This window comes from Toxotes jaculatrix, chromosome 6, assembly GCF_017976425.1.
Source record: "Toxotes jaculatrix isolate fToxJac2 chromosome 6, fToxJac2.pri, whole genome shotgun sequence".
In the NCBI taxonomy this organism is placed as follows: domain Eukaryota; kingdom Metazoa; phylum Chordata; class Actinopteri; family Toxotidae; genus Toxotes; species Toxotes jaculatrix.
The window spans coordinates 21,786,976-21,800,042 of NC_054399.1; the positions used below are offsets into that span (position 1 = coordinate 21,786,976).

The 13,067-nt window shown below is 40.3% G+C and overlaps 1 protein-coding gene across 1 annotated transcript in view; it reads left to right on the forward strand.

Moving 5' to 3' along the window:
* Positions 1 to 215: 215 nt before the first annotated feature.
* Positions 216 to 13,067, forward strand: part of brinp3a.1 (bone morphogenetic protein/retinoic acid inducible neural-specific 3a, tandem duplicate 1) — a 40,805-nt gene continuing 27,953 nt past the window's right edge. The window contains exons 1-2 of the mRNA XM_041040492.1: positions 216 to 241; positions 574 to 881. Coding sequence (XP_040896426.1) covers positions 628 to 881 — 254 coding nt within the window. The 5' untranslated portion in view covers positions 216 to 241; positions 574 to 627. The remainder of the gene's footprint in view (positions 242 to 573; positions 882 to 13,067) is intronic.

Sequence of the window (13,067 nt, forward strand, 5' to 3'; positions counted from 1 at the left end):
GTAAAAAAGAAGAGAGGAGTTCGCTCTGAGGAGGTTGGATGTCATCTTCTGTTTCGCTCAAGCTGCGCTGCCCCTAATTGTGCGTCTGTTTGCATTTGTGGCGAAAGTCCTTCACGAGAAAAGTCATTTTCCAATGCCTTCCCATCTATGCGCCGAGCCGAACCCATCTTCACGGTCCTATCAGGGGATTTTGCGGAGACTAATTCCGACCAGTCACGGATCACAATACTTACAGAATAAGGTAAAAAGCTCCTTTAAAAGTAAAACGAAAAATTATCCCTGAAACATTTTGCATTCAAGTTATTATAACATCCAAAATAAAATTAAAAGATAAAATTGAGTGTATTTGCTTTATTATATGTAAAAAAAAAAAATGAACAGTACATATTCTAACATTTAGAAATAGTATCCCTCTACCATGATTGATGACCCAGCAATACTGGACAAATGCAGCCCTCTCAGTTCATCTTCATCCCACTCACGCCCAAACCAAAATTACAACCTTATTGTTCTTCAGTGTGTCCCCTCTGCTCCAACTCCTCTCCCTCTTCCACTCCTTCCTCCTTTCAGCAGGACTCATCCAGAGTGCAGGGAGAATGAGGAGTCACCGGGGCCGGGGGAAGCAGCATGAGTGGCCCATGCATCTCCATTAGACTGACGGCCCTCATGTTTCTATGGAAGTGGTTAACACTAAGCCTGCTCCAGAGCTGGGTGTCAGTAGGGGCCAGAGCGGCCGACCACACCGGGGCTGGCTTCAGTGGCTCCACCGGGCCCCTTGGCTGGCTCCTGTCGGACAAGGGTCCTTTTCAGCACTCACAGGAGTTTGTTGATTTCACAGAGCGCTACCAGCAAGGATTCACCACCAAGTACAAGATATACAGGTAAGAGACGGTGGACAGGGATGGGGTCAGGGATGACTGTCTGCGTGTTCTGCAAATTGCAGTTGCATGTTAGGAAGGTTGTTTGTGAAATCGGAATCAAAATCCAAAATGGACCAAATGTAGAGATGTGCAATTGCTCAAAACCTGATATTATTTAGGCTCAGATTCTTGTGGCCTTCCTTTGAGAAAACAAGCATTTTTGCAGGATCTTTAGAAAAGTATAGGCAAGAGATCACATAATGCTTTTCTTTAGACTATAAAAGATGTAGATTTAGTAGGTGGCAAACTGTGGGATGAGCGCTGAGAAGATTACTTAGTGGAGTTTTGCATAGAAATGAAAGCCCTGCATGCATTCTGTATAGATTCGAGTTTCTTTGGGTGCGACTGCCTGCTTCCTCTTTTTGTGGGCAGTGGAAACATATGGTTTGAGTATGATACAAACCCACAGAATGCTGCATATCAGTGGAAACTCAAAGTGAAGATACCGCAGGAGGGTTTGGGCAAAGCAGCGGGATGTAACAGATATCTGACTGAGCCAGTTGATGTGTGACAGTGGGTAGACTGGATGGCTTCAGAAGTGTGCGGTGTGAAGTATAGTGGGTGTGTGCTTAGAAGCAGCAGGATATTGTTTGAAAGCTTGCTACGTGTGACATATTTCTTCAGTTGGCTGAGACAAGGAAGCAGAATTAAAGTAGTATTTGCAAGATGTAACCTCCCACAAAAGAATGCACTTGATATTAAGGAGTTGTCTCTTTTATTGTTAGATATATGGGATAAAATGTTATATAACATGTACATATGGTGTTTCATGATAGTGCTTTTTTTTCGTTATTTCACACTCCACACTGGAGTTCACCTGACATATAAACTTATTGATTTATGTACACACGCAAACAGCTCAATGCACACCCCAGCTGCCTGTACCTTGCAGGCTTTCTTCATTTGCTGGTTGTCTGTGTGCATGTAAGTCTGGGTGTGTGTTTTTGCTGGTGTTTCCCCCTCTTTTATAATGTTCAGTATAGAAATGCATCTGAAGCATTTAAACTGATAAAATTCTTTAAGGTGGTCGTTCAGTATCTGTTTAAAACAGCACAACCCACAAATACAGTATATTACTGTAAGGGTAACATGTTGGTCTATGTGTGTGTGTTCATGTGAGGGATATATAGAATAGACTAGTCTTTAGTGTCATTGTACACATACATTGTGCAACAAAATTGGTGAAATGAAATTGGTAGAAATTGGTGTTCTACATACATTTATTTTACAAATTGCCATATTGCCAGATCAGTGGATTTTGTGTGTGTGTGTGTGTGTGTGTACTTTCCTGTTTTTACTTCATGGTGTCGTCTTCCTCTAGAGGTTGAAAAAATGTTCTGATCCACCGAAAACATTTTCAAAATGTGTTTTTTCAGTATCTAGAACAAAGCTCTTGTTTTAACTTTGTCATCCCACATGATTTCAGACAAAATCAACAATATGCTTCCTAACAGGGTACTGTACGTCTGAGCGTGACTGGCTGTGCATTCTTAGGTGTCTATATTTGTGCCTATAAGTGTGTGTGTGTGTGTGTGTGTGTGTGTGTGCCAGGTAAGTGTTGTGATACTCTGTGATGACAGCAGTGCTGTCGGAGCGTCCGAGGCCGTGCAGTGGAGGGGCTGATGCCAGCTAAACAGAGGTTTGACTGACACTGGCATTTAACAGCTGACAGGGGTGACAATGCCAGGCAAAGATAGAGAATGTAGCGCTGTTGGCTTCCCCACATCCATCACTTCCTCCCTCGCTCTCTGTTGGCCTCTTCTTTCTGTCTCTCAGGATGACTCCATACCTCTCTTTTCTCCCTTCGTGTTTTTTTGTCCTCCTGCTCCTCTAGCACTCCAGCAAATGCATGCAAATCTTACAGGTATTTGCATACGCAATATTCACAGTTTTACATTACTGAAACTCACACGGGCATTGTCTGACCACTTTAATTTCCAAAACTATAGCACTAAGCCTTTTTAGCATTCAGCAACCTACAGTATGACTTCTATTGACCTCTATCAGCAAATATCCAGAAATGCAACCTTGACAAGTCTATAACCCTCCTTCCCCCTTGAGGTACAGTGGCCTTTTCCTCTGAAGAATGAAAGTAAGCAGGCTAATTAACAAAAATACAATAGAAATGCAAGTGAAGAGGTAAAATATGACCATGTTAAAAAGTGGAATTGTGTTCCTGCACTGTCATTTGCTTCCCTTGGTTTGAAAAACAAACCTTTTTTAGGCTTTAAATATCTTGCACCCGTAACACTGTCATCCATCGCTGAGCAGTCGAGGATGCCAGTTAGCAGAGAACTGAGGAGATCTGAAGTGCCTTCAAACTGCAATGGGCTGCGCGGTTTGTTTGTTTTTTTTTGTTCGTTTTGTTTTTTTGTTCCAAAACATACTCATGAATTTTGAAAGCCAGAAAAATCCAGGCAAAGTAATCTTTGAGTCATTTGTATTGATCAACAACACTTTCGTGCTTCTTGCAGACAGACTGCGCTCCTTTATGGGTCAGTAAAAGTCCTGTTATTGCCTTTTGAATCGTCACCGCTACGTATCATAATTCTAAATCTGAGGCCAAAGCCCGAAGAGTCCTCTTGTAGAACTTAAGAGCAGACAAAATGTCTTCAGTCTGGACAGCTTTCCTCTGCACTCATGCAGATTTTGGTCCTTATGTACAGAAATGCAGTAACGCATACAGTACAAGCAAACAGAGAGAGAGAGGAATAGCAATAAGAAATTAGTTTTCATTAACCACTGGGTTAAAAGAAGGTTAAATAAAAACATTAAAATCTAACCTCTCTCTCTCTGCCTTATCTCCATGTCTATCTCACATTTTCTCTTTTCTCTCCATCCCCCTCACAATCCCTCCCTCCTTCCCTCCCTCCTTTGTCGAATGATCTCAAACCAATTGCTCTCCCTCGCTCATAAATATTCTCCAGAGCTCAGTTGGCCTTTCCCGTCAAGGGGCAGGGGAGACGGAGTCGGGGATGAGGGGGAGGGCTGGAGGAGTTGTAGTACAGATGAAGGCACATGAAAGGAACCAGAGTTTTATCCCCCCCTGCTGGCTGCCCACTGCACCGGAACAGCCTGTAGCCATTTCTTAATACAATACATTTTAAAATAAACCCTTTTATAGAGTATTAGTCAGAGTAGAAGTAATGAAGTATTTAATTTTTACACTGACAACCTTTCATCTTTTGTCTGGACTGTGTTAAAAGCTTGGAGAACTACAGCTTTCTGTCGCACTGTAATGTGAAATGTAAAAAAAAAAAAAAAAATGTGATTTTCAAACTGCAAATCCTCTGAGTGAATGAGATTTTCTCTTCTCAAAGTTTGATCAAATGCAGTAATGGGAGTGATGAATTAATACATTCAGTAGAATAAAAAGCAGTGAAAAATAGGCACAGGCAAACATTTATTCATTCATTCATTTTCTCCTCTTCTCCTGAAAAGGGTTGCCAATTTCATAACAGTTGTCTGGCTTTTATTTCATATTGAAAATAGTCAGGTGTTGCATGTTTCCTTGTCCACCAGATGCACCTTGGTGTAAGCAATTAACAGCATTTCTTCACTGACTGCTCTCACGGCTCGTGCACACTCATAGCATGAGTTCAAATCAGAGATATTCTTGTGCAGTTGCTGCTGCTACAAGTTCACCAGGGATGGAAATGGGTGTAAAATGAGCAAAAGCGTTTTGTTTAATAAATTAGAGGCTTGTGGTGTTTCAAAATGATTTCCGCGAACGAGAGAAGCTCTTGCTCCATGTTTCCTTGTGTGTAGTCGAGTCATATCCACAGACAATAGCATATTAGTCAAAATGTCAGCTCCTCTTTTATTCTTCTTCATGGGCCATAACTTTTTTATCACGCCTCATCTCCCATGTTTTCTCCTCTCTTTTCTCCTGTCAGCCCCGCTGGCTATTCCATTGACTTCATTTGATGTAAGGAGTCATCTCTTGTAATTATGGAGTGATTAGTGTTTCAATTATATGCAAACATGTTTGTGGAGAGGATAGGGCGCAGACGCGTGACATACCTGTGCTGCACTGTGTAATCGTGTCATTTAGATCTGGAAGAAGCAGAACCTATTGGGCTTTATCTGTCACGGGTCTATGACTGTGCTATTGTGTTTTGAATGCTTTAGATGGGGAATCACATTTAAAAGAGATTATAAAGTAGGATGGAATAAATGGGAATACAACTGCATAAAGCAAAAAAGGGGAGAAAAGAAGAGAGTATTAAGGAATATATCATCATGCAGAGCAATGAAACACAATACTTTCAAATCCCGCATCATGGATATTAATGTAGGTGCACAGGAAGTAATGGTTTCATATTTAAGAGTAACTACAAAACTCTTAAAGTCTCCAATTCTGGTAAAGGCCAAACATATAACAATTTTAATATACATACCTTATTTAAGACTCAGTGTGGCGTTTTGTTTTATGACAAATGAATAGCATTCAGTGGGTTTAGTAGACCACACTGCACTGAATGTAAATAGAAAACCCTTTCACTCTCCATAACTACTTGCTTAACTTATAGTTACGGTTATGGTCTTAAGTTATGGAAATTAAACTCCTTGTGTTAAACTTAGGGAAATATTGATTCTATCCTCACCAAAATAAGCAACATCATCGGACGCTTGCTCAAATGGCTTCAACAGCTGTTGTTCACATTTACTTATGTCTAAAAAGTCCATGTGAAGAATTGCGGTTATTTTTCAGATGCAAGGCATGATGTTGTCATAACATCAAAAAAGTTTTTACTAAGGAGGACGGGGTGGCCACAAGTATCTGACTTTCACATATGAAACTGCTGACTTCCTGTTTCGCTTCAGTCAACATTGTTTTCCTAAACCAAGCAAACATTCATATTAATCATTTTACGATGATTCTGGAAGGCACTGACAAACAGTGTTGTCCTGCAGGAAAGGACACCAGATCAATAAAAACACATTGATAAACGACCTGTTTTGTTGTTTAGTTTGAAGGACTTGTTGGGAGTTGTGCCTTAATGGTTTATGGTGAGAAGGAAAGAGACATGAAATGTGGTTCTGGGTTCATTATAACATACTTTCGTGCACCAAACCATCCACACAATAGTAGCAGGACTATGAGCAGTTCTTTGTCATGAAATCACAAATATTCATACCTGTTTTGTTGGTCTTGTTTGTTTATAATCAATATGTGTCTGGAAATTGTTATGGTAAAGATTTTGTTGCAAACACAGAACAGCAGAACAGCAGACTAAGAGAGGTCAGAGCAGTAGAATGAGATCCAGTTTCCATCAAACTACAATTTTCTCTCATGCATGACTGCATGTCTGTTCAATGAGAGAGCTGTGGTGGAGAGACAAGTCAGTCTATCGTCCTCCAGTCAGAGGTTGAATATGTCTTCAGGACAGAAGCAGAGCGGGCTCCTCTTCCTGATCACCAGCAGCAAAGGCAGTGACGAGGACTTCATCCAGCACAGAGCTTATGGCTTTTGACAAGTGTGTGATGGGGGAGTTATCAGGGCCAGAGGTCCATGGAAGCAGCTTTTATGAAAGAGAGACTCTGCATGAGTGTTTTAGTGTATTTTGGTTGGATGGCCTGAGCTGTAATAATTGAAGTAGAGTTTACATACCAGTTTCTGGAGGTATTGTTTTGTCCCCTTAGGTTCAACCTACAGTTCAGCAAGATTTTTTTTTTTAATCAAACTGCAACTGCAACATTATCTTACATTGTAGATTGAAACAAAGAGGAACATCTAATTCCTTACATCTACTTCCCCTGTTACTGAAAGAATTCACTCAGAATTCTGTAACTGAAAGAATACATTTAAGAGTGAAGTGCACTATCAAAATTAAGAGCAAATATCACCAATTACAGCTCTTGGTGTTTTTCATAAATATTTCCTGATGTCTTGGCAGTGAAATCCAATAAACCTTAACCTTCACACTGTGAAGTTGAATATAACCAATAGCATTTCTTCTTTTTGTTTGAGTGTGTATGAACAGCACGTACATGCCCCATTACGTACACAATGTAATTCCAGGCATTCCTTGTTTTGTGTGTGGAGAGAAGTCTCTTGTCAACAGTGTTATGACAAATTGCTGTACAAAAGGGATCAGCAGGCCTGATGTCAGCAAATCATGCTTTCTCTCTCTCTGGCTTGCCCTTGCTTTCTGTTATCAGAGGTGTAGTGATATTCATGGAAGCCACTAATCAATAATGCAATTACTTTTTTTTTTTAACAAAGCTTATCCTCTTACAACATTCTAGATTTAGTTTTTTCCACACTGTGCAGTATTTCACTCTTTTACAACACTTTCACAATAGTGACTGCTGTCTTTTAGAAGCAAAAGACCAACAACTGGACAACCCTATTCTTTATAGAAATAGTTGGATACCTGTGTAAATACGTTTATTGCAGAGGGTTGGAAATATTGATACCACTGTCATATTTGTTTGTTAAATACAAAGCTCCAGTACGCAAATGATTAGCTTAACTTAGCATAAAGACTGGAAGGTAGATTGCACAGAGCCAGAACCAGAAAAATCCTTATACAATACAAATATCTCTTGTATCTCAGCTAACTGATTAATTCAATATATTATCATTTGTTTAATATCTATCAAAATCAGAGTGTAAAACAGTTGTGATTTTATTGGAGGGTGGGTTATTTACTTCGGAGAATTTCTGGAGTCTTGTTGTCATCGTGAGGTTACCAGGCAACTGGGGAGTCTCTTGAATAATGAGTAATGGTGACTCACTTTAGTCTTCTTTAGTCTTTACTTTAGAGTTTATCTATGATGTGAAAGCAGAAAAAGAAGAAAAAGCTAATCAGTCAGATCTGGTATAGTATGCATTTCAATTGACAGCTATGCTGTAACTGAATGAGATGTCCAGTAAAGTGGAATCTATTTCAACCCTTCGAGGCAGGCATAGGTTGCTTTCCTTTGCTCCATTTTGCATCCCCGATGCAACACTCATCCTAATCCTCTACATGAGTTTTTGAATGCCTCTGACAGTGGTCACAGACGTAACGTGCTAATCAAGTGTTTGAAATGTGTGCTTGAGGAACACTTAGCTGCATCAGAGGCATGAAAAAGCAAAATGAGTAGGAAACAGTGTTTTACCTTGTTTATAGGATCTCTCAGCAGGTTTAATAGGATTTTCACAAATTAATGGTCTGATGTTTGTTTGATGCTGAAAAACTGTCGGTGGCAATTTCGTGAAACGTTCACAGCCAGCAGCTATTAACTACATCATTACTATGTTTCTCTGTCTTGATCTCACTTTCTTTTCTAGTTTGTCTCTATGGTGGGTGGATGGCTAGAAGACGCAAGTCTCTCTCTTTTTGTCCCCTCATCCTACCCCCACTTTCATTTGACTCCCCAGCTCTCCTCTTGTTAAGACTGGCTCATCAGTGGCTCAATTAACAAAGTTGACATGTGCCACTGTGAAGGTGCCTTTCAGAAGAATGCTCACAATACAACTGGGCTGCACAGAATTCTTTTTGATGTCGCTCAGATGAAAAAAAAGCCTCTTTGTATGTAATTCTTAATTTCTAAAATCATTTCTCTGTTGCTAATGGTGCGTACACATTGAGAAGGATCAGTGTCACATCAGATTAAACCAAGAGGAGAAAAAAGCAAATTGCAGTAAAGAAAAAAATCTGCAACATTGAAAACAGCAGACTAGTGGTGGTTTGCTTGTAGGGGCTTCCAAATAAACGTAATTTGATGTATCTCACTGAATGAAGCATGAAGGACTTTTCTCCCATTTTGCACAATTCTCTTTGGGGAGGTCCTTGAAATAACTTTGAGTCTACATCAACCAACTGTTTTGCACAGCAGGTTATTTTGGTATCTAGGGTAACCCAGCTACAAAACACAACATAGTGTTCTCACTCAGGCCTTACTGATAATAAGCAACATTTACCTTATCATGATAATAAGCATGATAAGGTAAATGTTGCTCCTGAGTTTTATTGTTCTTTTCTTTTTCTTTTTTTTCCACAGTCACTTTTGGATTCTGATTACAGAAATGCAAATCATTACCAGCAGATATAATGGTTTTCTTTCAGCATTTTTTTTTTTCTGTTTGTTTTCCTGTTTTCTTTTATTTAATTGAATATATTTCCGTTTAGAGATTATGTTTCAAAGTGTGAAGAACTTTGCCTTGACCAGTTATACTTCTTCCTGGTCAAACCCACCTCCTAAAATTAAAACATGTTACCAAGTTCTGATTTGTACAAAAATAAAGCATTTTCTCTGCAGAAAATACATCAAAGCAGTGAATATGATCCAACTAGCAATTGAAACTTAACTGGAAAAACATATTAGTTAGAAGTATAAAAAAAAACATCATCTCTGGGAGCGAAATGAACTTTTATCACATAAGAATTATGTTACAACATAATTCTTATGTGCAATGAAAGACAAATGTGTAATTTAAGTAAAGGCACACTATTGCATAAGCACAGAGGTGAAATTTGACATTACTGAGACAATCTGTAAAATTAAATTGACCACTTTATACCACCGTTATGGTTTAAATATGCATTCATGAGATAATAAAGGGGGAAAAAGTACTGCATGCTGTATTACATTCCTCAGTTTCTCTAGTGTGTAAATATTCTGCACTTTCTTTGAAAATCACAGTGTGAACCCATAGTTTTGATACGTAGTGCAATGATCTGGACCTAACTGCCGTACAGTCATTATCCTGTATCTGGAGGAAAGGAGGGATAGAAGAAAACTGTCTGTAGTGGTAATCAGCTCAGTGTCAGGAACTGTGTATAAATGCTATTATACAGAACACCTGCAAAGACAAGTCAAGTTATGAGTTTACTTTCTCTTTTTTTCCTTCCTTTCTTTCTCTGTGACATTCAAATGTTCATAAGATGAGTTGAATTAAGTAGACTTAGTAGCAAAAATTAGCAACAAGAATTGTAGAGACTAAATGTTCGCACATTTCTAGTCACGCAACTTGGTGTGTACAGTTCATAAATGGGCCATAGAGGTATTCAGGCTAATAGAAATAAACAACTGAATTCATTCTCAAATCCCTCTGAAATGATTTCAAATTGACCATGCATTATTAAAAGCTAATTAAAGATGGTTTCTACCCAAACCTTTGAAAGATGTGGTGTGATCCCCTTTGCGGTTTCCAATCATTTAACAGAATAATGATGCAATCAAAACACAGCTTGTGGGCTTTTTATTAAACAGGGGTCAGAATTTCACCCTGCAGAAGGCCTTTATATAGACGCTCCCCAAGGTCATTTTCACAAAGAATAATGACATTGAGGCTGATCTAAACAATAGTGTAGGTGTGCCATTGCCCCTGTATTCATGTGAAATACAATGTCATTAACAAGACAGTTATAGAAATTCCTTGAAAACATGAGAGGAAATAAAAATAAAAAGGATTTTTTTGTTTAAAGTGAAAAGTATAAGCCATTTTGTTTTTTTTAAGACTTTTTTGAGGTAAAAGGTAGTTTGAGTTCCAGATTGCTTTTATAATTTTTTTTTTTATTTTTTTGCTACTGAGTACCCTGTTTTCTTTTCAAATAGGCTGTCTTGTGTAAAACATGCAATTTTCTCACTATAATTTCCACTTTAAAATGTCGCAGGAGATAGCATTAGTATCCGAGACACTCCCCTACCCTTCTCAGTGACATACTGAACTGCCTGAGCACAATCTGCATTATTATGCTCAGTAGTGTGTTTCAAGTGCATCAGCAGGTTATTCGCTGGGTTGATTCCCTGATTTGTTATGTGGGGCACCAAGCGGCACCCTCAGGCTGCTTGTATGCTGTGGTGGATCTGAGAAACCTGAGCTGTGATGGACAGGTAGCAGAGTATGACTCCCCTGCTCTGGTAGCAGCCCCTGTAGCTCCTGCAGCCCCTCGCCTCCTGGTGCACAACGCTCTGGCTCACTCAGAGGGGGGCTGACAGGTAGATGTGCAGCAAGCCCCCTGCTGCATGAAGCTGCAGGTGAAATAAACCTGCCGCTTGTGTGTGTGTGTGTGTGATAGGCTATTCCAGTTGCTCAGTATCTCACTGAGAAGTGTTAAGGGTGAAATAAACCTGCAATCCTGCATGAAACGAAAAGATCTTTTCGTAGGTGTATGTGTGTGGTGTGCAAGAGGTGAGGCTGAATTGAAGTCTTCAACAGCAGGTCTGTGTATGTGTGTGCTGTATTCTCCAGCGTAGTTGTGGCATCATTCATAAATGTCCGTAAGTGAGGAGCATAGCGAGGCATTGTGTCTATCACACTTAAACTCTCCCTCTGTCTATCTCCACCGCTCCCTTCTTCAGCCGGCCCCGGTGGACAGAGAGAAACACTAATGGCCACTCATTATAGAGAAACACGTACATGAAACAGGCCTTAATGAGCTGTTTTCTGTTTTGCATTTTTCTCGTGGGGTCATTTTTATTAGTGGGAAATTGATTGGCAGCAGGCCCACACCCAAAGGGGCTTCTGTGATATTCTGAGCAAAAGCAAAGTTGTTGCAGCAAGGGCAGCTTTGTTTAGGTGTTTGCAGCTGCAGGGTGTGTGACTGCACGTGTGTGGTTATGTGTCTTTGCATGAGGGAGTTGCTTTGCATTTGTAGAGTGCTGGGGGTTGTATGTATGCTAAAGAGAGAAGGACATTTCAGAAAATCAGAAGTTTCTGTTTGTCCCATCGTAAATTTTTTTTTGAAAGCTTGAGGGACGTTACTTCCCAGAAACATTTACATTTACTTATCTGGCTGACATTTTTATTCAAATCAACTTACAAGTGAGGGACAACACTCTGAAGTATAGTAGGAGGTCTTGGAATAAGAAATAATACTAAATTTGTTCAATAAGACAAAATGCAAGGAGGTCGGGTAAGAAAGTTCACACTAAGTGCAAGTTAGGCATGTTAGGGCGAAATGTTATGAAAGGAGGTGCTCTTGAAACAGATGATTCTTCAAGAGATTCTTGAAGGTAGAGAGGGACTCCCCTGCTGTGATAGCCACAAATGAGAACAGTCTGGACTGAGATTGCCATGTGTGTAGGTATGGCAATACCAGACGACATTCCTTGGAGGAATGCCATGGCGGAGAAGCAGCATAAGCCTGTAAGACTGGTGCAGTCCCAGAAGTCACTCTGCAGATGAATCTTAGTGACGTAAACTTGATTTGGACGGCCATAGGTAGCCACTGGGGTTCAGTGAGCAAGAACGTGGCTTGCCCTTTTAGGTTGATTGAAAACCAGATGTACCACCACACACAACATTCTGGACCATCTGTAAGGGTTTCACTGGGCATAACCCTTTATGCCTGACCTGCTTGAAGCGCATTGCAGTAGTTGAAGAAAGCGATAACCACGGCCTGTACTAAGAGTTGCATGTCATACTGAGTCAAGTAAGGCCTGATTTCTGTTGTGTGCAAACTACTTCAAATGATCTGTTGCACATAGACTGTAGATTTTGGTGGATAGAGGACACAGGCTATCTAGACATGAGTTCAGCATAGAGTATAGAGACCTCTGCTGCTAACAGGAGCTTCTGCAAAGGAAGTTGCGTCAGAACGAGACCAAAGGTGGTTAAATAGAGGGCAGTTCTGGGAGGCATACAACGACGCAAATGAAATAATGGACAGAGAGGTGCAGAGGCGTGACTGTTAGGCAGTCTGTGGCACAGTTTCAAATGAGAATGAGGTAAGATTCTTTGCCAGCCTTGTGACTTGGAAGCACACAAAACTTATATAAAATGTAGTTTTGATGCAATAATTGCTTTGGTCGAAATAATGGAGTCAAATACTGACAGTTCTTATTTGTCTCATAGTTTGTTGTATTGTCATACTGAGCAGAAACACCATCAAGGGCTTTTTTTTTTAGAAAGCTTTTGTTAATAATATAGTAGATAGATGACAGGAAATCGCTGCCCGGTTAGCTCAGTTGGTAGAGCACGAGTCTCAATCTCTCGGGGTCCTGGGTTTGAGCCCTATTCTGGACGGCACCGCCTCCCATGGGCTCACCACCTGTGGGAGGTGCCGTAGGACTTCGGTGAATTGTGGACTGGGCGGGAGTCGCCCCCGCGACCTGGGCCTGGACCCAGATAAGCGGCAGATGATGACATGACATGACGGGAAATGAGGTGATAGAGATGGAGTATAACATGTAAAAAAGGTTCCCCGC